We start from the raw sequence: 27,739 nt of genomic DNA, 5'->3' as shown, positions 1-27,739 counted from the left end.
AAAGGCTTAGACCCAGGGAGCAGACAGATGTCGATCGGGACAGATGTAACTGATGCGTGGGGGGCACTGGGGCATAATACGAGGGCAAAATGCAAACGGAGACGGTAAGCGCTGGTTTCTCCAGCCAGCCCACGCCTCCTGTCTCAGCTCAACGCCACTCCCTCCCCGCCAAGTGGCTCTCCGCTTTGGAGGCGGGACCGAGTTCTCCGGTGGCCCCTGGAGGCTCGGGGCTGCAAGCTTTGGGAGGCTGGGAGGGGAGAGAGGGAGGGGCGCTGACTGGGCAGTCCAAAGAGGAGGGGGCCTTTAATAGGCTCGCCCAGCGCCTGGCTCTCAGCGCCGCGAGTGGCTGCGGTTCGAGGAAGCGGCCCGGCACCTCCCTCTAGTTCTCGGCTGCAAATCTCCGTCCTTGCACTTGACAGCGGTTGTACTTAAGCTCCCAGGGCGCGCTTTGCTTGGAAAGGCACAGGTAGGAGGCGCGGGCTGTTGAGTGCACGCTCACTGCTCTGGGAGGAGTCTCTCTCCCTTTGCTCGGCTTTCTGGGAGCTGCGGACTGCCCCGGAGCGTTGGTGGTTGCCGAGTGCCGGCTGCAGGGAGACTCGCCGGCGGCCGGGAGCCGGGCCGAGCCCTTCTGAGAGTGCGGCCGTGCGCTGCCCGGCGCCATGCTTCTGCTGGGCATCTTAACCCTGGCTCTCGCCGGGGGACCCACTGGTGCAGCAGAGCCAGAGCAGGAGGTGGTGGTTCCCATCCGACTGGACCCGGACATCAACGGCCGCCACTACTACCGGAGGGGTCCCGAGGACTCCGGGCACCAGGGACTCATTTTTCAGATCACAGCATTTCAGGAGGACTTTTACCTACACTTGACTCCAGATGCTCAGTTCCTGGCGCCCGCCTTCGCCACTGAGCATCTGGGCGTCCCCCTCCCGGGACTCACCGGGAGCTCTCCACACTTGAGACGTTGCTTCTACTCTGGGGACGTGAACGCTGAACCAGACTCCTTCGCCGCTGTGAGCCTGTGCGGGGGTCTACGCGGAGCTTTTGGCTACCGAGGCGCCGAGTATGTCATCAGTCCACTGCCCAACGCCAGCGCGCAGGCAGTGCAGCGCAACAGCCAGGGCGCACACCTCCTCCGGCGCCGAGGCGCCCCCGGGGGGCCTGCCGGAGATCCCACCTCTCGCTGCGGGGTGGCCTCAGGCTGGAACCCCGCCATCCTGCGGGCGCTGGACCCTTATAAGCCGCGGGGGACCAGCTTAGGAGAGAGTCGCGGTCGGCGCAGGTCCGGGCGCGCCAAGCGCTTCGTGTCTATCCCGCGGTACGTGGAGACCCTGGTGGTGGCAGACGAGTCAATGGTCAAGTTCCACGGCGCAGACTTGGAGCATTACCTGCTGACGCTGCTGGCCACGGCGGCGCGACTCTACCGCCATCCCAGCATCCTCAACCCCATCAGCATTGTTGTAGTCAAGGTGCTACTTCTCGGAGACCGCGACGCTGGGCCCAAGGTGACGGGCAACGCGGCCTTGACGCTGCGCAACTTTTGCGCCTGGCAGAAGAAGCTGAATAAAGTGAGTGACAAACACCCCGAGTACTGGGACACAGCCATCCTTTTCACCAGGCAGGTGAGTTGATCTGTCACCTCTTTGGACCCAGACAGCTCCATTTTCTTAGGGCCACCGTCCTTAGCTCTCCAAATGCCCTTTGTGCCGAGCAGGTGACCCCGGGTTAAAATTTTGTTGATCTCTCCCGCTTCCCACTTTGGATCTAACAGGGACAGTCCGCTCCTAAGCTCCGTGGAGCTTCGGCTCACGTGCATCTGGATGCACGTGGGCTGTCGGAGGAGCGCCCGCTGCTTCAGAAGGTGTTGGTCTGGCGCGGCCAATCAGCGCCTCCTAGATCAGGCGCCGAGGGGCCGGAACCCAGGAAGTTGCCGCCCCGGACCCGCAGTGTGTCTGCAAGGCAGATAGGAGGCGCTCTGAGGATGGTGTTGGAGGGGTCGGGGAGAGGTCCGCCCCTGTTCAACCAGGGCATCTAAATCCTTTCAGACAGTTCTTCTGAGGCTTCTTTTCTCTTCTTGTAAAACTGGAAGGTGATGCAAGCGTTCCAGTTCGGAGCCTGGCTACGTTTCTTCTGGGTAACATGTTCAGTTATCCTGTGTCCTGAGCCTGGAAAACTTGGACTGGGATGAAAGGAATCAATTGGGGTATTTTGTGGGTTGAAATGAAAAGGACAGACTCAAGTACTGGGAGCCTTCCCTCCTCCGTTGCTGCTTCTCCCTACACTCTTCTGTGCTGGGCCTGCCTTCTGTGTGAGGGGATTCCAGTCCATTCAGAGCAGGCCATCTAGATCGAGCACCTGTTTGGAGCCTGGAGTTTCAAGTGGAGTTTCACTTGGAGCTGAGCTGGGAAAAATCTCTCAATTTTCCCATTTCCTTGTTGGCCAAGGGTGACCCATTTGCCCTGATGTCTGTTACGGAGCAGAGCAGCCGGGGTTGCTTATGACACTGATTCACTGAAACTTCTGATGACCGCACTTGACTGTAGGGCTCCAGCTTCTGCCCCTGGCAGTATGCAAGTGGTGTAAGCTTAGTAAAGAGCATCTGGAGACCCCAGGTGCAGGACTGGAAAGGTGCTGGGAATGGAAAGATGGTCAGATCACAGAAGCACCTCTGTTTTTTGCTATGGCTTTGTGAAAATTTACATTCATAGGTATTGTGGTGCCTGGGTACCGTGAAGACTTGGATTCTTGAAATTTCTCAGATACATGGGACTGGGAGGATGAGGGGCATCCAGGTGACCTGCTTCCTCTGATTTTGGGGGTTGCAACTTGAATCGGTGCCATGCTCTTGTTTTGATATTGTCATGAGCACATCATTCTGGGAATGGCCCAGAATCCTTGGTTACCCATGGGGCTCTCACTCTCCACTGTTTCCAAAGGCCACTCAGAGCTGCACTGGCACACACCCGGCTGGAGCTAAAGTCTTCCACACTAACCCATTTGGCACCACTTGTCCCCTCCTGGAATTGAACTTCCTCCTTTCCCAGCCTTCTCCTCCCACCACCTGGTTCCTCTAGGGAGGTCTTTGGCCTGAGTCTGTTTCCTTGCACTCATTCTTCCAGTTGAGGTCTGTAGAGCTGCCACTGCCCGGCCCCTGCACACACTGTCTGAGTCATGGGGAAATTGCAGAGGAGGTGGCTTCAACCTCTGCACACAGACCAACTCGGCAGTCAGATTGCTGGGGGGAAAAAGCAAAGGCCAAGAACAGGATATCTTAATGGGCAAAGCAGCTGTTGGCCCATCTGCTACCTGGGATGCCCCTGTGGAGGTCACTCACTGCTTCTAACGTAACAGATCTCAGTCTCCGCCACTTAGTGGCTAAGGTTGACTTTTGAGGCCAGCCCTAGAAAGAGGACTCCTGTTGGGAGTATGAGCTACACCATCAGAAGGATTCGTCTTTTAAAGAAGAAGCAATCAAGCAGCATGACAGCTTCTGTTTGTCACTGGTGTGTCTAGACCCAGGGGCTATGCTAACCATGCATAATGGGTATAAGATGCATGGCCACTTGGGTCAGAAGCAATGATATGCAAGATGTGAATTTTGGAAGCTGTCTTTCTCTTAGGCGTCTAGACGGCGAAGCCAGAAAGTGGGGAGGTTGTGTTGGCAGGACTAACATCCAGGTATGTGCTCAGTGCTTTCAAATAAACATCTCTCTGTTGCCTCCTTGCCAGCAGACTTCAGGGCCTGCCGCATTCTTGGGGTCTTAGGAACTGCTCATTCCTGAACTCCCCTGGGGAAGGTACAGTATGTGGTGAGAACATGAGCATGCAGCTGCTCTTTGTAGATGAAGGCAGATGCAGTCTCTGGGAACCTGGAGGAGTCTCCTCCTGCACTCCAATGCAAGAGAATCTTGTGTTTCACTTTGTAAGGGTTAGTAGTAATCCTCTAAGTCGGATATGAGCTTCCCTGATTATTGTAATGTTGGTGTGAGCAATGCTTATTCACACTAAAATGAGGATATATACATACATACATACATATATATATTTACTTCCATGAAGATAAATATATACAGTTGACCCTTGAACACGGATTTGAGCTGCATGAGTTCACTTACAGGTGGACTTTTTCCAATACAGTACAGGACCCTAAATGGATTTTGTCTTATGACTTTCTTAATAACATTTTCTTTTCTCTAGATTACTCTACTGTAAGAGTACAGTAGAGTACATATAGTACACATATAATAGAGTATAATACATATAGCATACAAAATATGTGTTAATTGACTCTTCCTGGTAAGTTTTGGTCAATGGTAGGGTATTCGTAGTTAAGTTTTTAGGGAGCCAGAAGTTAGGTGTGGATTTTCGACTGCAGTGGGGGTCAGGGCCCCTAACCCTCATATCGGGCAAGGGTCAACTCTGTATAGTTTGTTTGGATAATAAGTTTTTAGAAATGTGCTTATTTTGTTAATCACCTTTGGTCTATGATGGATCCTGAACTGTCAGACATTTTTAGAGTCACCCATTCCTTGGTCCCCCCAGAAAATTCTGAAAAATGGCTAGTGACTCTGACTGATAGTACACAGGGAGGGAGCAGGGAAGGGTTAGGCTCGGTCCGACTGTACTTCCTCTTGTGAGGAAAAGGCGAGAACAGCTCCTGTAGAGCTCCAGGCGCCAGGTACCTGAAAGGGGAACGGTGGGAGCATTGGGACTGCCAGGCACCAGAGCATCCGCGCTGACCCGCGTCAGAGTTGCTGTGCACGCAAACAAGTGTGAGCCAGGCTGTGGGGAGAGCTGCTGTCCTCTGAGCGGGCAGAGGGAGGGGTGTGGGGTGTTGAAATCAAAACACTGGAAAGACATGACCCAGGGAGGAGCCTTTGCTGTGCTCAAAGGAGAAAGAAAAGAATTGATCATACAACAAGTATGTTGACCATTTGAGGAGTTTACTTAAAGATTCAGAGTCAGCCCTTGCTCCTGGAGAAGAAGTGTCCATCTGATCCTGCAAAGCAATCCGTCTCCAGACTCGTAACAGCAGGGCGAGGTCAGCACGGGATGGGAACCAGGATCTGCGGAGAATGAGAGCCAGCCTTTCTGGGTGGACATTCATTTCCATCAGAAGACAAGTTTCAGTGGCTTCTTGTTGCTTTGGGCAGCAGGAATGAGGTATTTGGTGCTGGGGCTCAGTAGGACTGCGTTTCCCTCGGTCTTCTCTCCCTTAACCTCCGATGCCTCTGCAATTTGGGTAATTTTGTGTCAGACTAGCTCTCATTAACTTATTCTACATTTTTAAAATGCTTATTGAGCAGTTGTTATTTCCAGGTACTGTCCTGGGGTGTGGGGTACAGATATTAAGATGTGGTCTCTGGCTCTCAGGAGTTCGCTGCGTATCTGGGGGCCTGACAGGGAAACAGCTCATTACACTAGGGTGTGTTAAGTGCCGTGGGGGAGGCATGGGTACTATGTTGGAAGTTCAGTGGGGGGTCATTCTTCTCGTGGCTGGAGCCAGGGAGGCCCTCTGAGGGAAGGGGACGAGGGACAGGTGGCAAGAAGGTACTGGGCTTGGGAGCTGGTGGTGATGGGAAAGGAAGCGTGTTTCCTGTGTTGCAGGAGGCCCTCTCCTCCATTCCACCATCTGTTTTGCTATTTGTAACATTTTCTCCTTTGAACAGACTTATTTTTTTTTTTTTAGGATTTGGAATTTGTGGGTTTTCTGCCTGCTTATTCCTTCATTTACTTTATTCTGTTGCACTTATTTTTATTATTATTTTTCAAATTTATTTATTTCGAGAGTGAGAGTGCATGAGTAGGGGACAGGCAGAGAAAGAGAGAGAGAGAGAGAGAGAGAGAGAGAAACACAAGCAGNTATTTTTCAAATTTATTTATTTCGAGAGTGAGAGTGCATGAGTAGGGGACAGGCAGAGAAAGAGAGAGAGGGAGAGAGAGAGAGAGAGAGAGAGAATCCCAAGCAGGCTCCACACTGTCAGCTCGGAGCCCCATGTGGGGCTGGAGGTCATGAACCATGAGATAATGACCTGAGTGGAAGTCGGACACTCAACCAACCGAGCCACCTGGGTGCCCCGATTCTGTTGCACTTAGTATGACTGTATGCCATTCCTTCCCCCTCTCCTCCCCTCACCATTTTTTCTGCACTCTTGTTTCTCTTCCTTTGAGATTCTCCAGGGCAGGCTGCTTGCCTTCTTTCTCTTCTCTTCTGTTTCCTTCATTCATGTCCTCACCTTTCTGCCTCTTAGTCTGCAGCTTGGTGCTTACCTTCTTGTTTTGGCCTTGAGTAGTACTGTGTTTTGTGGGAGGGATGTACGTGTATTCTATACTGTGTAGAGTGGAACAGCACTATGGAGCCTCATTTGAGATAGAGGCTAGTAGTTTCTATAATAAATGACTTGCCATATGGCAGTGAAATTTAGTGTTCAATTAAAAAGTTGATAATATGATAATATGTATTTTACACGTATCTCTTACTACAATAAAGAGAGTCCTAATTTTGTCAGAATCTTTTTGGAAGTCGGGCCTTGGAAGATGTTAGCAAAGAGAGGCATCTGTAGTTTTGGTTTTTAAGAGTCTGTAAATCTTTATCACTGAATGGAAACTGAACACTACTTCTGGGAGGGAGGAGGGAGGAAGGGAAGGGAGAGGAAGGAGTGGAATATGGTTGCTCCCAGACTTGGAAGGTGATGGCTCTTCTCCCTCCTTCTTTTACTTATACCAAAAAGGAAGCCGATATTAACAGTGGAGGATGGGGAAGGACGTTTGGAGGAAGGAATGTGCACCAGAATCTTTTTTTTTTTTTAATTTAAATTCCACTTAGTGCACAGAGAGTGTAATATTAGTTTCATGTGTATGATTTAGTGATTCAACACTTCCATACAACTCTTGGTGCTCATCACAAGTGCACTCAGTAATCATTGTCACTTATTTAACCCATCCACCCACACCTCTCCCTTCTGGTAGCCATCAATTTGTTCTCTACAGTTAAGAGTCTTTATCTCTCTCTGATTGTTCGTTTTGTTTCTTAAATTCCACATATGAATGAAGTGATATGGTATTTGTCTTTCTTTGACTTATTTCACTTAGCCTAATCTTCTCTAGCTCCAACCATGTCACTATAAATGCCAAGATTTCACTCTTTTTGATGGCTTAGTAATATTCCATTGTATGTATACACCATGTCTTCGTTATCCATTCATCAGTCGCTGGGCAGTTGAACTGTATCCATAATTTGGGTTTGTAGACAATGCTGCTATAAACATCAGGAGGAATGTGCACCAGAGTCTTTTTCTTTCTTTCTCTTGAACGCTGGTTTAGACAGGAAGGCAGATGAGGTTTTCTCCTTCCTTGGTCTTGCTCTCATCCTACCTTTGAACTTCTTGGTAGCTGTTTGTGTCACTCATGGTGCTTACCCATGCCTTGCCTTGATGCCTGGTCTTGGTTGTATGGCACAATGGAAAGAACATGGACTTGGAGTCAGGCAGAGTTGAGTTTCAGTCCTGCCACACGACTTTTAGCAACGGTTATTGAACGAGTCAGCCACTTGAACTTCACTTTCCTTATCCATAGAAGGATAATGATGATGACAGTGGTACTGAACATATAGGCATTATCAAGGATACATTACTGAGTGTTCCAGAATAGGCACCCAGTTAATGGCAGCTATTGTCGTCACTACTTTCATGATCCCTCAGTATGTTTGTTGTTGTTGAATAAATACCTACGGGTCCTTTGTCAGAACCTACATTTGGGATAGCCCTGTTTCAAAGCATTCTGTCTCATTGCACTTGCAAGTACAGTTAACACATGTCTGTTTTTGTGTGGAAACCATGGACTTGGCATTTGCCATTCCCACTGACTTGTAAACTCCTTTAAGCAAGGAGTGCTGATTTTTAGGGGCATATGAACCCCAGTGTTGATAGCAGTGCTATCAACAATAGCCAAATTATGGGAAAAGCCCAAATGTCCATCAACTGTTGAATGGATAAGGATGTGGTATGTATACACAATGGACTACTACTCAGTGATGAAAAAGAATTGAAATCTCGCCATTTGCAACAGATGAGGATGGAACTAGAGGGTATTAGGTTAAGTGAAATAAGTCAGTCAGAAAAAGACAAATATCAGGGGCACCTGGGTGGCTCAGTCGGTTAACCAGCCAACTTCGGCTCAGGTCATGATCTTGCAGTTTCTGAGTTCAAGCCCCATGTTGTGCTCTGTGCTGACAGCTCAGCGCCTGGGGCCTGCTTCAGATTCTGTGTCTCCCTCTCTCTGCCCCTCCACTGCTTGTGCTCTGTCTCCCTCTGTCTCAAAAATAAACATTAAAAATTTTTTAAAAAGACAGATATCATATGTTTTCACTCATATGTGGGATTTGAGAAACTGAACAGAAGACCCGAGGGAAAGGGAAGGAAAAATAAGTTACAAATAGAGAGGGAGGCAAACCAAAGAGACTCTTAAATACAGAGAACAAACTGAGGGTTGATGGGGGTAGGGCAAATGGGAGATGGGCATTGAGGAGGGCTCTGGCTGGGATGAGCACTGAGTGTTGTATGTAAGTGATGAATCATGGGAATCTACTTCCAAAGCCAAGACTACGCTGTATACACTGTATGTTAGCTAACTTGACAATGAATTGTTTAAAAAAATAATAAATGAACCCGCCAAGAAAGACTTTTTTGTATCTTTGTAGCCCCTCCAGTGGGCCATGCATGCTGCCGTTGCTCAGTATGTGTTCATGGGAGGAAGATACTGATATTAGAATGGACTGTGCGTAGCTTAGGTAGTTCACCTCCCTTCCTGGGGATCATTAATCCAGCATTTTCAGCTGTCAGGCTGCAGGCTTGGGAGGAGTCAGGTTCTTTGGCATTTCTTCTTGGCTTTTTGCCATCAGCTTTTGCCCTGGAGAAAGAAGAGGCCCCAGCAAGGAGCCAGCAGACAGGGTGCACAGGAGGGACGGGGTCAGTGTGTCAGTGCAGGTGTGGGGCAAGGAGCCAGGAGCTTGCTCAACCAGGAAAGGGGTGCAGACGCCGCTTTAATAGTACTCTTGGCACTTAATCCTGCCGTTCCCCTCTCCCCGGGCCTCTCCCAGGCCTCTCCCTATTCAGTGGCCAACCTGTGCTTTGGGGGCTGAGGGTATGGGCTGGACTGTCTTGCCATCTTGAGATTCCTCAGCCCCTTCATTCTCTGGAGGCAGTACTGATGCAGGGAAAGCATTCAGCTTTGAGGCGGCACTTCTGGATTTCAGCCATCACTTTGCCCCTCCCTTCCTGTCTCTGACCTTGGGTTCACTGACCCTGGGCTAGTAACTTACCTTCTCTGAGCCTCATATGTAAAATGTAAAATGGGGCCTAACAATGGCATCTCCCTTATAAAGCTGTTGTACAGGTTCAATAAGCTAATACAGGACAGCTCTTAGAAAGGTGTCTGGCACACAGCAGCAATGCAGTAAGTGTTAGCTATTAACTTTGTATTCGATAAGTATCCTCTCCTGGACTGATGATTTCCGGAAAAAGCCTGGTCTTCCTGCAAGCTTTCGATTTCTCTTCTTCCACATTGAGGTAATTCTGGTCTTAGTTACCTTGATCTCCCATTGTAATACCATTTTGTACATCTTGAGGAATTGATGTTCTAGCGAAATCCACTCTGCTGATAGATGTTTCCAGAGTGGGTTCTCTTCTTCAGCAGGCATCCCTAGTCCGATTGCCCGGACACCCAGAATTGCTAGATTTTTTTTCTTCTTCTAGCAAAGCAAGGCCCTCCCATGCTTAGGGATTACAAACAGAGGTAGAATTAGGGTTGGATGAGGAAGTACAGTGATGCATGCCAGAGATTCAGATGGGAAAAAAGCTAAAGGCACAGTATTAATACTAGCTCAGGGTGATTTTTCCCTAACAGTAATTATGCTATCCTAACTAGTGTGCTGTGGTTCAGACCAAAGACCCCTGCTGGCATTGGTGTCAAAAGGCACGGACGGGTTCAGTAGCTCATTCTTTAGTTAATAGCTGTGTGGCCTTGAGTGAGTAATCTTAGTTCACACGCTTCAGTTTCCTCGTCTACAGAGCAAGAGGTTGGCTCTCAAGTTGTGTGAGTATAATACTTGGATGCTGTGTTGTGGCCATGCAGATGAACACTGGCCCACATGCTTAGGAGTTCATTATGAGTAGGAAGTTGGCTACATGAGAACACATGTCTCCTGCTACATTAAAAAAAAAAAAAAAAAGCTAATGCGCTTGATTTTTGTGGGTCGTCCACCCGTACTGCTGGAAAATATGAGCATTTCAGTATGTGGCAAGAGAAATGAGAGGAGGTTGGAGGGAGGGCCACGGGGAATCCTGGTGAGGTGTGGAGGGGGCAAGCATGGTAAGTGTGGATTGGGCCACTGCAAGGTTCTTGCTTTCAAGTTGTGGCTCCAACCCTAAATTATTTTATGAAAAGGTACAGTTAGAAAACAATAACCCGAGAAGACCAGGTTCTGGGCAAAGATGATTCTTGGGTCATCTGGAAAAGCAGCCGCAGCTTCAAGGAGAAATGGCAAATTATCAGAAATAGTAAGGCAGGTCGGGGCTGGGTGGGAAGCGCCTCCACCCTTCAGGCAGAAGGAACCAGAACAGTTTCCATTTCTGGAGACAAGTGCCTGAGCTGAAGAGGTTAAAGCAATCTGAGTGCAACTGAGTTCATTCGAGAAGGGTGGAGACATTCAGTGCCACAAATGAGGCACTACTGAGCCCTGCACACCCGCCTGTAGGCGTTCAAAGAACTAAGATCCAGCGATTCTTCATTGGAGTCCCTGGCTGTGGGAAGAGGGAAAGGCAGAGCCCCTGACCCCAAACAGCTGCATCTTCCCACAGTGAAGACACTGGTTACTGCAAGCCTGCTGCTCTCAGCTACACCCTGACCCTCAGGAAATCTGCCGGCTCCTTCCTTGTTCCTCTTGTTTGATCCAGGGAAACTGGGATTTCTTGATGGAAAGAACAGGTTGCTCCTGGCCAGGAAGGGCCTGCAGCTGCATGTCTTCGCTCCAGAGAGAATCCACCCTCCCAAAGAGGAACAGAGGCTTTTGGCTTTAAGGACCTTCCAGCAGCAGAGGCGGGCTGCTGGGCAGTGGCGTTTCAGTGGCCGCCTAGACCCCAGTCTGAGATGTCAGCCTCGTCTCACCATTTCTACTGAGCAGAGCAGGGGATGGGATTCTGAATGTCCACGTGGGTGACCTTCACTTTTCTGGGAGTTCATTTCATAGATTAGTAGACAAGATCATCCTTAGGGTTCTTTCCATTCTAGAAGTCTATCATTGTGTGTGTTCCTTTCATAACCTAGAGGGCCAGAAGGGACTCTGCACCCTGGGGTCCGGAAGGGAGTAGAGGCTTTAGGCACTGGTCCAGGCTAGGTTCTGGTTGAGAACTGGTCCTTCCCCAGAGGAGGAAACTGAGGCCCAAGGAGAGACATGACTTGCCCCAAGACACACATCTACTTAGTGGTGGGGCCAGGACCAGAGTCTCTGTTCTTGTTCCCATGCCCTTTCTCTTATACAAAGCCAGTGGTGAGTGTGCATGGTGGCCCCAGGTGGTGTCACGTTTGTCCTACAGGCTCCCCCTATGGGCTGTGACCACTAGATGAGAATTTTCAGAGACTCCTGCCTTAGTGGGGATGCTGTACTGTAGTGTCTGAGGATGAATGGGCCCAGTTCCCTCCCCCTCCCCTGCCATTCTTGCCTTCTTTGTCTCCTACCTCCTCCTGCCTCTGTTCACAAGCTGATCTGTGTGACCGCGTCCTGTTCGTCAGTGGTTGTGTTCCCTAAACGGCTTGTCAGGTGAACTTCCCCTTCCAGATTTTGATAGAAGTTCTCTTCTAGGTCTCAGAACTCTGGGGGAAGGAGAACTTTCTGGAAGGGTGAGCCTTTGGAAAGGGAAGAGCACTCGGAAGAGAGGGAATTTGAGGTTCATCCTGAGGGGTTCCCAGAAATGGCAGACGTGCCACCTGTGAGCCCAGAACAGCAGATCAAGGCCAGGCGTGCACCACTAATGGCTGACCCATGTACTCTGGAGTCTGATCACCCTCTCAGTTCTTTGGCCAGAGTTAACACTCATTAGGGAGTGTGACTATCACCTGACCGTGGGAAGCCAAGTTTGACTGCTCAGGTGGTAAACTTTGGAATGCTCTGGATTAAATTTTGCTGATTTTCTGTACTATGACCACTTTTCCTCTTATGCCCCCTGGCCCCACTAACTCTGTTGCCCACCTGTTCCCCACCGTCAGCATGTGCATGCACACGCACGTGCATACAGCCCTAAAGAAAAATAAAATTGAGAACAGCTCTGGGTGTGTTTATGCGAACACCTTGGCTCCCACGGAGAACACACACAACTCTTTCTTTCCTGAGAGTTCACCTAGTTGCTGCTGAGCAGTCAGCTGTGATGTGGTGCGAAGAGTGCTGATAATCAGTCATACAGACCCCAGTGTGCATTTCTGCTCTGCAACTGGGGCCTCTCTGAGCTTCTGCTTCCTTGTTTGTGGAAGGTGATAATAGCAAGTCATCCTTCCAGTGGGATGTTGTGAGGATTAAGTAAGGTCATTCATGTTAAGTGCACACACGATGTCAGCATTTAGTAAATCATTGCCATGATGAACTGTGAGCACGAGCCTCAGTTTTCACCCTTGACGAATAGGTAATAATAATGTATCTGCCTCCTAACACTGTCTTGGGGATTAAAATGAGATGATACAGGAAATAGTTTCATGTAAACTGTAAATGAAGACAAGGATGTAATGAAGAGGATACCAGTATCACTGATTCAACAGTGTCTTCTCTATTGTGATTAAGTATCTTATCCTGTTTCCAACTCCTGGGCTCTTAAGTTATGTAGGTGCATTGCTGGCCTACAATGCTCAAGTTTATTAAGACATCCATCTCGGAAGTGCTTCCCATCAGGGTCGTTGCAGGAAGTCCTAGTTTCTGCTGCAAGTTTTAGTACAAAAAAAGAGGGACTGTCTTAGGTGGCAATTCATTTAATTTATTTTTTTCTTCCTAGCAGCCACTGAGCCAGTGGTCCCCTTGAACTTCCGTAGCCAGTTGAGCTATGTCTGGATAGGAGACTGTATCCGCCTCACTCTGCCTCTTCCCAAATCTCTGGCTTGGGTGGGTCCTTGGCCCATGACCCTTTGGCTGAGAATCTGAGCTTAATTCATGGTTGTCCAGTCCCTCAGCAAGGACCGAGACTACTCAGAGCTGACTCTGGATGAGGAACACCCTTGCCTTCCACCCCCACCTGCCTCAGTTAGCCATGACCGGAACCTCACCCTGCTGTGGGAGTCACCATTTTCTGGTTTGGAAGTCTGTCTCATAAAGCAATGACCTTGTAGTTTAAGTTTGTACTTCCTAATTTCTTCCCGCAGGATCTCTATGAGTAGGATTTGGGTAGAATCTTCTCAGTGAGCCACAGAGCTTTCTTCCCGATGCCTCCTCCCTTAGACCGTGTTGATTCTGTGCATAGCCCTGCAACCCCCTGGGAGAAAGGACCTGGCTAGGAAGGTGCTGGGCTTGGTTAGTCTGGGAGTGGGGATGAGCTGGAACATCCCAGGATGCCTTTTCTTTCCTCCAGGCCCCTTATGTACCCCCTCCTAATTTCTGCCTGGCTTCTTGCTTCTCCCACACCCCGACAGGACCTGTGTGGGGCCACCACTTGTGACACGCTGGGCATGGCTGATGTGGGCACTATGTGCGACCCCAAGAGGAGTTGTTCTGTGATCGAGGATGATGGGCTTCCATCAGCCTTCACCACTGCCCATGAGCTGGGTAAGGCTGTAGGGTACTCTTGGGTAGAGGGAGGAGAGCACCCCTCCGGGGTCCTTCTGGGTTTGCCCTGAGTGGTTTGGGCATGGGGTAGACATCTGTCTTTGTTTACTCATGTCCTGAAGCCCTAGGAATCCTTTCTTAGGGTCAGAGTCTGTCTTAGCCATCACTTGGTTTTATTTTTTCCAATTGCTCCAGCCTACTTGGCCAGCGATATTGTCTGACTCAGCAATCAGAGTATCTCATCAATGAGGCACTAAGGGGAGAATATATTAGATACATTGCTGCTCTCACTGAGCCCATAGCCTGATGGACAGGACAGAGAACACAAGAACACCATCTTACCATTTGCAAAGCAGTGAGTCTATCACTAGGTAGAAATGGCCAGCCTGAAAACTGCTGACGTGGGCTCTCTAGCTTCCTCAGCCGAACTGCCCTCCCCCTCCTGTTAAAACTGCATAGCCCACATCCTTCTGCCCTCTGAGTCCTCTTGCCTCACCCCACAGGCCACGTGTTCAACATGCCCCATGACAATGTGAAAGTGTGTGAGGAGGTGTTTGGGAAACTCCGAGCCAACCACATGATGTCGCCAACACTCATCCAGATTGACCGCGCCAACCCCTGGTCGGCCTGCAGCGCTGCCATCATCACCGACTTCCTGGACAGCGGGCATGGTAAGCCAGTGCGACAGAGGAGGAGCTTTGGTGCTGTCGCTGGAGTGAGTGCTCACTACCTCTCTGCACCTGTCCTGTTACCTAAGATGTGCATGACCCCACGGGTTTGGGCTCTCAGGGGGGCCATTCCACTGACTCTTGCTTCAGTGTCTCCCTATCATTCAGACTCATGGCTAGCTGAGCTTCACCTTTCTCAACTCATCTCTGACGAATGTCCTTGTCTCCCTGCAGGTGACTGCCTCCTGGATCAACCTAGCAAGCCCATCTCCCTGCCTGAGGACCTGCCAGGGGCCAGCTACAGCCTGAGCCAACAGTGTGAGCTTGCCTTTGGTGTGGGCTCAAAGCCCTGTCCCTACATGCAGTACTGCACCAAACTGTGGTGCACCGGCAAAGCAAAGGGGCAAATGGTGTGCCAGACCCGCCACTTCCCGTGGGCAGACGGCACCAGCTGTGGGGAGGGCAAGTTCTGCCTCAAGGGGACCTGTGTGGAGAGACACAACCTCAATAAGTACAGGGTGAGTGTGCTGGAGCTGCGCGGGAGGGAGAGGGTGGACTCGGAGGCCTCCAGTGGGAACAAGTTTGCTGTGTGGCCGTATTTGTATCACATTGCTGCACTGTGCCTATCACATTTACCTTTCTGTGGTCCTATCACCTTCTTGACTCTNTACAGGGTGAGTGTGCTGGAGCTGCGCGGGAGGGAGAGGGTGGACTCGGAGGCCTCCAGTGGGAACAAGTTTGCTGTGGGGCCGTATTTGTATCACATTGCTGCACTGTGCCTCACATAGTGATGGTCCTATCACCTTCTTTCTGTGGTCCTATCACCTTCTTGACTCCGATATGGTAGGTCAGAGAACTTGGTGAAGCCTTAGACATGTGAGGAGTCTTCCATGTGGAGTAAGGGGGCCCAGCCCTGAGTTCTGTGCCTCATCCTACCTGGGGAGGAGCCCTGAACCCAAAGCCAAACACTGGATATCAGGCATTCCTTACATGTTGGCTCCTTCCAGCCTCCTCTTATCAGCTATTTCTTTTTCTTTTTCTTTCTTTTTTTTATGATAGTGATGACTAAATTTATTGAGCTCACTCTAAATTCTTTATTTAAAATTTTTTAATGTTTATTTTATTTTTGAGAGAGAGACAGACAGACAAACCATGGGTGGGAGAGGGGAAGAGAGAGAGGGAGACACAGAATCCAAAGCAGGCTCCAGGCTCTGAGCTGTCAGTACAGAGCCCAACATGGGGCTCGAACCCGTGAGCCGCGAGATCATGACCTGAGCCGAAGTCTGACACTCAATGGACTGAGCCACCCAGGTGCTCGTATTACCTATTTCTGAGTGTGTTCTGTTTCCAGGGAGCTCTGGGCCAGAAGTGAACCAGGCTCAGAACTGAAAGGACACAGACCTTTGGGCAAGCTTCAGTAATTTGCTACATCCCAAACCAAGTTTCTGTCGTGGTTGTTTTTTGAAGCTGAAACATAACTGAGCAAAAGTTTTTTTCCTGGTAAAAAGGAATAACAGTTGAATAAGAACAAATTTAAAACCCCACATATTCTCTGAATGTAATAAAAACTTTATATTCTTCCGGTCAGGGGGTGGGGTCCCAAAGGGATTAGGACTTTGTCAGACAGGAATAAGCAGTCCATACTCTTTCTGAATCCTGGGGATGATGGTCCCTTCTCCATCCTTGTCTCGGCTGCAGAGGGCTTTGCCTTGGGGTTTTATGTATGGGGAGGGGGGGTGGAATATAATACAAAAGCATTTGCCAGTACTTTGTCAGTTTCCCTGAGCTGGGTTTGGTACGCAATTATGTAAAATCTTGTTCTATGTTTTGGGAACATATTTAATTAAGCCTTTGGCCATTTATTAGGCATCACCCCACTGTATTCGGAGAACAGTGTGGGATACTGTGTCATGGTCAGTAAAAGAAATAAAACATGGGTTGTGTCTCAGTAGGCTCACAGGCTAGGAGGGAAGCTAGAAATGTCACTGTTATCCAAGACCCAGAGAGGTGTGTATTCTGTTTAAGATAGAATGAAAACATGTCATGGGGGAATAAGGAATGAGAGATTAATGATGATTAGGGGGGGTCTGGAAAAACTTTGATGAGGAGGTCAGATCTGGAGAGAGCCTTGAGGAATGGGGAGGGTCTCAACAGGCAGAGATGGAGCAAAGTCAGGGAGGCAGGGCAAGCCGGAGGAGTGGACAGGCCAGAGCTCTATGGGAAACATCTTTGGGGGCATAGTTTGGGGCTAGTCTGGGGTTACTTTGACCACCAGAAGGTCCTGAGGACAGGCCAGCCACTGCCAGTTCCTTCTCTTGGGAAGAGGAATCTGGAGGATCAAGACGTTGCCCAAGAGGATACTGGATATAGGAAATGGAATCTGAGAACCACAGTCTTTCCACAGGCTTTCTGGAATTCTCAGCCCATCAGCAGCAACATCCACCATATCCTCAGTCTCTTTATTGGCCCTTCACAGAGGACGCTGCCCTAATCAGCCAAGGTCAAAGCACAAAGCTTATCTTACTGATCACACAGCCCTGGTCCTCCCCCACCCCCCACCCCGATCTCATTTGCAAGAATCACACTCTGACCCCCAAGGCTCTGTTGTCCAGCTCTCTAGTTTTGGACTCCAGCAATTCTTCAGTCCCACCTGCTCTTCTTGTGCCCTCACTAACCTTCTTCTTGAGCTGCAATTCCATAGTCCATTGTTAAAATCACTCTTTCATATATACTCATGGCTCCCATGCCCCTGCTTCTCTCCATTGGACTCACAAAGATATGCCACTGTCCTGGTGGAATCCAACTCTCACCTACTCAGATGTGCTGGTGGAGGGGAGTATGGCTGGAGAAAGACATGGAACTGTGCTAAGTGGTTTCAACTTAAAATAATGACCCAACAACTTAGGTGGGCCTGTAATGTTGCTCAGGAGTCATATCATATTTTATTTCCTTTACCTGCACTCGGCCTCCCAACGTCCTACATGATTATGTAACACCTTCGCATCTCTCCGCCGTTACCAACCCTTTCTTTTCATTTCCCCTTTTGCCCGTGACCTTTCTTCCTATCTCATTAAGGAAAAAGAAGCAATCAGGTAATCAGAAGGGAACTTCCACCAACTCCCACCACCACATCCACCGTCTGTCCTGCTTCTGTGCCTGTAGTCTCTATCTTTCCTCCTTTGTAATGGATGAGCTGCTCCTACTGTCATATGGGGCCCAGTGCAGCGCTTTGTGCTTAGGAGAGTATCTCCTCTATTCAAGGAAAATGCTCCATAAATTCTTCCCTCTCTCTCCAGCAGTGTCAGGTTTCCCCTCTCTTGAGTTGAATGCTTCCTATCAGGATACAAACTTGCTATAATTCCTCCCATCTTAAATAAAACTTCTCCTGATCCTACTTCCTCTCCATAAATCACAGTCTATCTCTCTGACTCCTTTTACCACAACGTTCCTGGAAAGAGTGGTATGAAATTTCTCTCTCCAGTTCCTGTCTTGCCATTTTTCTCTGGAGCCCATTCCAATCTGGCTTTCAGTCTCACTATTCCTCTAAAAATAACTCTAACTAAGGTCGCCAAATGGCCTCTACACTGCTTAAGGCAGTGATTGATTACCATTCCTCATATTGTCTGACCTGTTAGCAGCATTTGACACAGCTGATTACTCTCTCTCCTGGGAACACAGGCTCCACTGTGTCTTGGTTTCCCTTCTCCCTACTGGCTGCCCCTTCTGGTCCCCTTCACTGGCTCTTCCTCATACTCTTGTTTTTACAGTGTTGGGCATTCCAGCTCTCCGTCCTTAGCCCTTGTCGCTAGCCACACTGACTTCTTAGGTGATTCGTTTAGGGCAGTGGCTTTAAGTATCATTTACACTGATACATTGAAGAGTCCCAGATGTGTATCTCCAGCTCAGACCTCTGTCCTGAACTACAGACTTGCATGCCTCGCTGAATCTTGATTTCTCCATTCAGATAAGCATCCTAAACATAACATCTGTAAAACCAAGCTCCTGATCATCTGTCCTGAACCTGCTTTGGCAACTCCATCTTCCCATTGCTCGTGCCAACCCTCTGTTCTCTCCCATCCGTCCATCTAATATTTCAGCAATGGCTGTTGACTCTATCTTCGAAATAGATCCAGAATTGAACCATTTTTTCCCACCTTATCTACTATTACCTTATGCCAAGCTACCGTCAACTCTCCCTTGGATTCTTGCTCTTGGCACTCTAGCTGATCTCCTTGCCCCTGGTCTTATTCCTCACGGACTGTTCCCAACATAGCAGCCAGGGGATCCTTTAAAATGTAAGTCAGGTCATGCCACGTGCTCAGAACCCTTCAGGGGCTTCACTCTAAGTGCTCAGAATGAGTGAGCTGTATCTCTGCCTTCAGCTTCTGCTTCTTCTGCTCATGTGATGCTGGAGTACTCCAGGCCCATCCCTCCTCAGGATCTTTGCATTGCTCCCTCTGCCTAGAATATTCTTTTCCTCCTATATATCCTCCTCTGCACCACTGTCACATTTGCAGTGAAGACTCCATGACCCCCCTGTAATGGAGAGCGGCCCACCTCACCAAGGCCCTCCCCACCACTCTCTCCCCCATGCCTGCATTTAACCCCTTCTGACACTATACGCCCAGGCTTATTTTTATTGTCTATCTTTCCCTGCTGGGATGCAGTCATTTTGAGGGCAGGGATTTGATGCACGTGGTGTTGACATGGAGTAAGAATTCAACAGCTATTTGGTGAATGAATGGCGCACAGCAGGAGCGTTTCTTGTGGGATGAATGTTTTCTGTAGGAGGCGGGTGGAAGAAGTGATGCCGGGTTAAAAACCACAGCAGCAGCATCTCAGAAGCTGCAGAGACAATGTTAAGTGCTGAAGGGAAACGGGAGAAAATGAGGTCTAGGCACTGACTCTTCAGTTTATTAGTGGTCATGTCAGACCTTTGAGAGAGCAGCTTCCCAGGTGTGATGGGGACAAAACCTATATTGCAGGGCACTGAGGAGGGAGGAGGTGGAAGGAGCGAATGTAGAGACTCTTAGGAAGTGAAAAGCCAGAAGGAGGTGGGGTGCTAGTTGGAGGAAGAAGCAAGACTAACAGTAAGTGTTTCCTCCACTGGATGAGAGACGTGTTGACTCAGTGAAGCAAAAGCTAGCCGACAGAAGGGCAGAGAGAATAACTGCTGCATGTATGCCTAAGTTAAAGTATTTAGATTACATGCAGCCAGTTCCTGATTAGCTCCATGCGGATTAATCACTTTGGATGATGTATGAGAGCATTTTAATCCCAGGCTTGTACAACGAGGCCGCTTCCTCTGTTGCCCAACTGATGTGTGTTCAGGGGATGAAAACTCGCATTACTGGCATCCTAAGAAAAACAATAATGAAGACTATACAGTTTCTCTCCCCTCTCCACCCTCTTGAAAAATGAAACAACACTGCCTAATTCACCCCGAAGCCAAAAAGAGTTTTAGGATTGCTTTGTAGTCTCCTATCTTCATTTCCTCTGAGTATAAACGTTAAAACCTCTTGGAGTGAAACTTTCTCAAATGTAGCCTGATTGAGCTTAAGATCTGCTTAAGTCTAGTTTGGAGAGGAGTCTGGATTATGCATCGTTTACAAAAAAAAATATATTCAAATATCTATGGCAACAAGGCTTCCTGGTAAGGCTGGAGGCCTGCCCTGTCTTAGATTTAGAGATTCTTGTCATTACACTAACAATAGGTAAGGAGAAACTTTGAACTCTTGCTCCGCGGCAAGCACAGTGCTAGGAATTTTCATACATGTTGCATCATTTAAATCTGTCTGATCTCACACCTGAGGATTATCGGCCCCATTTTTGCAGATGAAGCACCTGGAATTTAAGCAGGTTTCACCCCTTGCTCAAGACCACCCATGTGGTGAGGGCAGAGGTGATGACAGAACTTGGCTACCTGACCCCATAGCCCAAAGTGGCTATTCTTCTGAGTGGCCTCATTCATAACTGGGTGCAGTTGGCATTTGCTAATGACCGGGTTAGAGTGCTGTGCAGGTGCTGTGTGGACGCTGACCATTTGCTTGTCATTTTCCCCTCGTGATCCACGGGGGACTTCATTCTGGTGGGACGGGATGGGATGGTGGGGGCTGTACCCGTGTAGCCCTTTTGCAGGCTCGTGGTGTGGGTGTGCACCCCACCCCTGCAGGACTATGACAGACTCTTTCTCATAGGTGGATGGCTCCTGGGCCAAATGGGAGCCCTACGGCCCCTGCTCGCGCACCTGCGGGGGAGGCGTGCAGCTGGCCCGGAGGCAGTGCAGCAACCCCACCCCTGCCAACGGGGGCAAATACTGCGAGGGGGTGAGGGTGAAATACCGATCCTGCAACCTGGAGCCCTGCCCCAGTTCAGGTGAGGAGGAGAGGGCAGGGGTGGCCTGCTCCTGGGGAAGTCGACACTGGGGGGCATGCCTCCCTCGTCCCCCACACTCTGGATACTTGATGGCTGCAGGTTGACTGCAGTCAAGATTCTATCCCCTAGGGCAAGGTCTGGAAGTGCTGGGAGCAGATGCCTCTTGGGATCATTTCTTCACCCACTCTCCTTGGGCAGGGATGTTTTGTTCCCCGTGCTTAGGCTGCTGGGCTAAGTGGCCCAAGGGAATGGCACACAGAGATGTCCCCTTAGTTAATTGAGGGGTCATCTCTGTTTTCACTAGCCTTTTTAAATTTAAAATTTATCATTTCCTTCAATTAGAAGTTTAGTATAGTTTTTACTAATCTTTCTATCTAAAATTGTTATTTCTTTTAGACAGCAAACTACAATACTAGTAGCACTACCCGCAACTTGGTCTCCAATAGGATTCTTGGGTATCTTCATGTGACATTTCAGTTATTGCCATTTCTCAGAATGGAATTTCTTCTCATCACTACTTGAAAATGACAGTGGTTATTAGATTCATTATTGAATCTTGTTGTGTAATGAGCTAACAAGGAAGCATACATATCACAAATATGTTTCAATGTATATTGATAGTTGTATAGCAATATAATTGGTATTGTTTGTCATTGATGTAATTTATTTTATTCTTTTAACAACATTCTGAAAATAGTTTCAAAGACCGCTGAAGGGTTTTATAGCTCCAAACTGTTTAGGATACCTGTTATGGAGGGAGTTGAAGGCGGCCCATTGCCTTCACATGGCCCACAGCATGATCAGCTGTGACCAGCATCCTTTGGTCCTAACCTGCTTTAGTTCTTTGAGAAGGGGTGGTGTCAGTGATGAGGGTAACTCACATGAGGGTAAGACGTGTTGAAGACCACAGGCACTGAGCACCCTGGGGAGAGGGCTCCTTCTCCCCCACCGCCCCTCCCTTTAGCTTCCTGCATGTGCTTCCTCCCTCCTCAGCTTCAGGCAAGAGCTTCCGGGAGGAGCAATGTGAGGCTTTCAATGGCTACAACCACAGCACCAACCGGCTCACCCTTGCCGTGGCGTGGGTGCCCAAGTACTCAGGTGTTTCTCCCCGGGACAAGTGCAAGCTCATCTGCCGAGCCAATGGCACCGGCTACTTCTATGTGTTGGCACCCAAGGTGAGTGAGCCTGGGGCAGGAGACCAAAGCAGAGACAAAGTCTTTGGGGATGCATCCGGCTGAGCCACACTTCTCTCCTTTTCTCCCCATCCTGGGGGCACTGCAGGTGGTGGATGGTACACCATGCACTCCTGATTCCACCTCAGTCTGTGTCCAAGGCAAGTGCATCAAGGCTGGCTGCGACGGGAACCTGGGCTCCAAGAAGAAATTTGACAAGTGTGGAGTGTGTGGGGGTGACAACAAGAGCTGTAAGAAGGTGACAGGCCTCTTCACCAAGCCCATGTGAGTTTTGGGTCCTGGAGCAGGGGGAAGAGGGCTGAGTGGAGCTGCCCCCAAGTGGTGGAAGCTTGGGTTAGACTGGGGTAAATGGGCAGTGCCCTTGCTGTAGAGGCCACTCAGACTCTTCTGCGAGTATGATATTCATCCATCTATCCATCCATCCATCCATCCATCCAACCAGTCAACAGAGATGAAGGCTTGAGGAGTCCACCACTGAACAGGAGATGGTAGGGAGATGGCAGAGAATCATTATGGTCTATCTGGAGTTCTAGAGTAAGATTGACCGGTGTTGAAATCTCAATTACCCATTTTCTGGATGACCTTGAGCATGTGACAAAATCTCTGGAATTCTGGATTTCTTCATTTGTATAGTGGGCATGACATGAATATATTTCCTGTTGTGCTGTTGTGAAGATTAAGGTGTCAATCTAAGTAAAATGCTTAGTGTAGTACTTGGTGCATAATAAATGCTCACTAAATGTTCATGATGATGATCACAAAACACAAAACAAGCCTGGAGACAAAATGTGAGGAGAGCCAGTCTCCCTAAAGCCTGAGGCCCTGGCCTCAGGGATGAAATTGAGGTAAGAATGTCAATAAATGGTAGAGTGAGTGGCTAGGACTGAGGGATTCTCCCTTCCTGGGAGATGTGTGCAGGGTCAGGTGAAGAAATGTTTCTATGCCTCTCCTATTCCCATCTCCGGAGTCCAGCTTTCTGAGGTCTGGGCCGTTCCCTTTTATTTTCAGGGGGAACGTGCTCCTTGGGAAGTCCTGCTCCAGGCTCCGCAAGGAGGTGGGGCAAGCAGAGTCCCGGAGGTCTCAGTTGAGCAGGGCTATGGTTGGCTCTGAAAATGTGGGAGTCAAGGTGCTGTGATAGAAATGCCTAGATGGCTGTCCAGGAGTCTCAACTGCTTCTTCTGGACACAGTGCCCTCTGCTGGGCCTGTAGGTGGGCAACTTTTCTGGGAATGGGGGCGCTGCAGGTGGGTGGCGTTCACAGGTATCTGCAGGGGGTGCCAAGTCGACAATTAAAGGTAAACACCCCCAGACTTGCTTCGCTGGCTAAATGGCAGGTGCTCCTTTCATAGACTAGTGGAGCTAGAAGGAGCCTTAGATATTACCTAGCTTGACCCCCTCGCTGTATAGGTGAGGACACTAGAACCCAGAGAGAATGATTTGCCTGAGTCACCAGGGATATGGTGTCCGTGCCAGGGCTTCAAGTGGGTGCCTGACTCCAAGGCCAGTGTGTCTCACTGCGTCTAGCTCCAGCCTTGGGCGCAGAGACTGAAGCCTTGTCTTCTGCCCCTCCCCTACCTCCTCCTCATTCTCAGTTAGTATACAGAGAGTGCTTACTGGGTGGGACTATGCCACAGGCTTTATGTGCTTTAACGAGGTATGTGTGATTATGATCTACATTTCACAGGTGAGGCAACTGAGGCTAAGTGACTCATCCAAGGCCAACAGCTAAGCCAGTGGTAGGGATGGGTCTGGCTCCAAAACTTGTGCTTTACTCTAAACTGCCTTAGAATCTACCACCGTGTAGGAGTGTCTGGGTGGCTCAGTCAGTGAAGCATCTGACTCTTGATCTTGGCTCAGGTCATGATCTCACAGTTTGTGAGTTGCAGCGCACGTTGGGCTTTGCGCTGACAGTTTGGAGCCTGCTTGGGATTCTCTCTCCGCCCCTACACTGGCTAGTGTATGTCGCTTTAGATGACGTGGTGACAATCTCAGGTACTGCCTTTTCAGTTCGTGTGCCCCCCTGACCTCCCGCGTTGTGGTTGAGCAGTCTCTGCCGTCTTGGTGACCTCCTGCAGGGGTTGTGAAAGGGGAATTCGCTATGACCTCAGAGGGGGAACGAGGGCATTATGTCCAGGCAGGTGTCTGACACATGATCCCCTTTCTCACCACAGGCATGGCTACAATTTCGTGGTGGCCATCCCTGCGGGTGCCTCGAGCATCGACATCCGCCAGCGTGGCTACAAGGGGCTGATTGGAGATGACAACTACCTGGCCCTGAAGAATAGCCAAGGCAAGTACCTGCTCAACGGGCACTTCGTAGTGTCGGCAGTGGAGCGGGACCTGGTGGTGAAGGGCAGCCTCCTGCGCTACAGCGGCACCGGGACCGCGGTGGAGAGCCTGCAGGCCTCCCGGCCCATCCTGGAGCCCCTTACCGTGGAGGTCCTCTCTGTGGGCAAGATGACGCCGCCCCGGGTCCGCTACTCTTTCTATCTGCCCAAGGAGCCTCGGGAGGACAAGGGCTCCCACCCCAAGGACCCCCGGGGCCCCTCTGTGCTCCACAACAGCGTCCTCAGCCTCTCCAATCAGGTGGAGCAGCAGGGCGACAGGCCCCCTGCACGCTGGGTGGCAGGCAGCTGGGGGCCTTGCTCTGCAAGCTGTGGCAGCGGCCTGCAGAAGCGGGCGGTCGACTGTCGCGGTCCCCCGGGGCTGCATGTGGCATCTGCCTGTGATGCAGCCCACCGGCCAGCGGAAACCAGAGCCTGTGGGGAGCCCTGCCCGACCTGGGAGGTCGGGGCCTGGTCGCCTTGCTCCAAGAGTTGCGGCCGGGGATTTAAGAGGCGTCCACTCAAGTGTTTGGGCCCCGGAGGGCGGCTGCTGGCCCGGGACCAGTGCCACCTGCGCCGGAAGCCCCAGGAGCTAGACTTCTGCATCTTGAGGCCGTGCTGAATAGGACCACGCTTTTCTCCTCCTCACTCTCCCCCACGTTGGTGCTGCCAGTGTTCTGGCCAGCTGGAGCCACGGGCAAAGGGCAGTGGTCGGGGGTCCATGTCATGACGTCACCCGCTTCCAGGGACAAGGACCAGGGGTGGGAGTGAGAGGTCTCCTCCTCTTCCCTGGCCTGGGTGGGGGAAGCCAAGTGACTAACGCACAGTCTACCTCATGCTGGGCTCCTCCAGGGCCCAGTCTCTGGGAGAGGCTGAGAGGTGCGGGCTCTGGGCAGAGGTGCCGGGCCCGGTTTTCAAGGGACCTGGAGGATGGGCACCTCCCAGGAAGAACTTCAGGGACCTTGGCCCCCCGTCAGGGAGGCCACAGGCTGCTGGAAGAGCCATGGCCCAGCAGCTTGGCACCCTCAGGTGGCCCCGGGGGCTCGAAGCCGTTTCTGAACAAGGCAGGTTTTTATGGTGCTGTCAGCCCACCTTTTCTTTCTGACTGACAAGGACTGAATAATAAAAAATGGCTGGGGTGGGCAGAAACTGGGGGGAGAGTGGGATTAGGTATAACTGGAGCCTGGGCCACCCCGTTTGAGAAGAGGTATATAAGTAGGGAGAGTCCGGAGGTTTCTCATTGTCTTTCTACTCCTGGCCCTCCCTCAAGAGCCACCTCTTCTCCTCGTGTCTAGGGTATCATGCTGGTGGGAGGGCTTCCAAGTACATGCCCTCTGGTGCATTGCAAATAGATACAAAGTGTCAGTAGGGAGCCTACTGCCTTCTTCAGGAGGGATCTGACCATTAAAACAAGATACAAGGGATGATGGATTCTGTGGTAAAGCATGGAGTTTGAAGAGTGACTTAGGGGGTTCTGTGTCACTGGGGCTGGGCTTGAGCTTTGGGGGAATGTTACCCTGGGATGGGGAAGAGGAGGCCCCCGTTCTGATGGCTTCTTCCTTCAGAGAGGCAGGTATAAATAGGGCTGCTGGCTTAGGCTCTGCATTGCCTCAGAGAAGCTTCAGGGTGGCCGCGGTCTTATCCCCACTAAGAAGGGCATGGGGGGTGCACAAGAGGGCTGGGTGCTGAACATCCGCCTGCCTGCAGGTTGGTTTTCACCTCGACAGCTACATGTGGTCTGGCTTTGGGCACGTCACGTGGCATTGCAGTTGGATAACGGGGCTCACTGTTTGCTACCTCAGGCTATGCTCTCTGGGAACCCACGCTTGCCCCTCTCTGGGGCAGTGGTGACCCTGGTGCTTCCAGCAGACCTGGCTGTTGTCCTCTGTAGACTGAGCTGCCCAGACACAAAAATGATTGTGTGGTACGTGGTGTCCTGCTCCCCATAGCCCAGCCAGTCATGCCCTGGGGCTCCAAATATGAAGACAGGATCTCTCTCTTCAGGTGCCTTGGGAACAGGTTTCAGGAGACACCAAGAATCAATGACCTGACCCAGAGGCCCTTGGCAGCCACAATGGGAACTCTTGTGTATCCTGGAGACATGTTGGGGATATAGAAACCAGGGTGTTTCCTATAGCTCTAAGTGGGAAGATGTTCTGGGGTTAGCGAGTCTTTGGTCAAGCAGGGTATTTCTTGAGGAAATACAGCACGTCCATGGGATGGGAGGTTCTGCTTCTGAGTCAGGTAATATGTCCTGGCCTTTAGCGAGGTAACATCAGAGCAAGCGTCTTCCCTGGGAAAGGGGTTCAATCCTTTTATTTGGCTTCCCCTAATAGCCCAAACCCACAAACCAGCCATTCAGGCAAGCCTCTGTGATGATTTTACAAATTCCAGCCTAACCCCGAGCTGAGCCCTTGAACAAGGCTCCCCCAGTGGGGCAGAGGGCCTGCAGATCTCTGAGGCAGGGCTGCAGTCACTTCTGAAGACTGAAGTGAGGAGGAATCTTCCCCCCCCCGAATGGGTGAACACTGTGGGGCTTCAGCATCAAAGGGGGCCCAGGGCACCAGGGCAGATGTGGACCCCCGCTAGCCGACGATAGCACTGCACCCTGTGCTTGGTGCACCCATCCTCAGCGAGGAGGTTGTGGCACAGGGGGTGTGCAGAATAGGCAGGGGAATGGGGTGGGAGGGAAGGGAGCTGCCGTCAGTGGGGGTGACTGACCCCCTAGCAGGGCGGCTTTACAAATTACTTCAAGGAGGGACAACCTGTCTTGTTCCTGACGCAAGCTGGGTCTCAGTGATCTTTTCTGTCATGATGTCTTTCTTTTTCCTTTTTTTTTTCTCTTTTTAAAAGAGGTATGACCAAGACAACTTGGGAGGTTTGTCTTATCCTTGACCATTTTGCCAATCCAACCATGCTCTCCAGGGCTGAGCAGAGACAAGCCTCAAGGTACAGGTTTCTGGTGATGGGATAAGAAAAATTAAGGTGGTATCTCATGTCTGTGGAAGAGGAGGAAGATTCTGGGGGCTCCAGAAACTTCTTCCATGGGGTGTGGATCAGTAAGGATCTGGGCTCTGGAGCCCCCTGCCTCCTCTGCCCTTTGTGTGCACTGACTGGAGGAGTCCAACCTTGTGAACCTTGCCGTGCTGGAGTAGGGGGCTGGGGTGAGCCAAGGGGCTTGGTTGTTCCCAGCCTGGGAGTTGGCTCCCAAAGGCACTAGACACTGTCACTTACAGAGCCCCCTTTGCGTTTGGTTCTTTTGCATTCCACGTGCTGCAGAAGGATGGAAGGACGTGGGTACTGGCTGGGCTGTGTATACTGTGTATACATGGGAGCTGGCTGCTGCGGGGACGACAGCCTGCTCCTAATAAAGTTGTAAGTATTTAAA

The 27,739-nt window shown here is 50.4% G+C and overlaps 1 protein-coding gene across 1 annotated transcript; it reads left to right on the top strand.

The window, feature by feature from the left end:
* Positions 1 to 431: 431 nt before the first annotated feature.
* On the top strand, positions 432 to 27,739 carry ADAMTS15 (ADAM metallopeptidase with thrombospondin type 1 motif 15). Its single transcript, XM_077756527.1, has 8 exons — positions 432 to 1,616; positions 13,660 to 13,792; positions 14,296 to 14,463; positions 14,695 to 14,978; positions 20,658 to 20,835; positions 21,829 to 22,010; positions 22,117 to 22,292; positions 24,199 to 27,739. Exons 1-8 carry the CDS (start codon positions 660 to 662, stop codon positions 24,971 to 24,973), a joined length of 2,853 nt encoding a protein of 950 aa, XP_077612653.1. The 5' UTR covers positions 432 to 659; the 3' UTR covers positions 24,974 to 27,739.

The sequence above is a fragment of the Crocuta crocuta genome, unplaced genomic scaffold, assembly GCF_008692635.1.
Source record: "Crocuta crocuta isolate KB4526 unplaced genomic scaffold, BGI_CrCroc_1.0 scaffold172, whole genome shotgun sequence".
Classification (NCBI taxonomy): domain Eukaryota; kingdom Metazoa; phylum Chordata; class Mammalia; order Carnivora; family Hyaenidae; genus Crocuta; species Crocuta crocuta.
This window is presented reverse-complemented; position numbering and strand designations above follow the sequence as displayed.

Excerpts from the sequence above, each read along its gene's own strand:
- ADAMTS15 (XM_077756527.1), top strand. The coding sequence starts at position 660 with ATGCTTCTGCTGGGCATCTTAACCCTGGCTCTCGCCGGGGGACCCACT. Across the intron at positions 1,617-13,659 it reads CCATCCTTTTCACCAGGCAG|GACCTGTGTGGGGCCACCAC; the intron begins GTGAGTTGATCT and ends ACACCCCGACAG. Across the intron at positions 22,011-22,116 it reads TCTATGTGTTGGCACCCAAG|GTGGTGGATGGTACACCATG; the intron begins GTGAGTGAGCCT and ends GGGGCACTGCAG.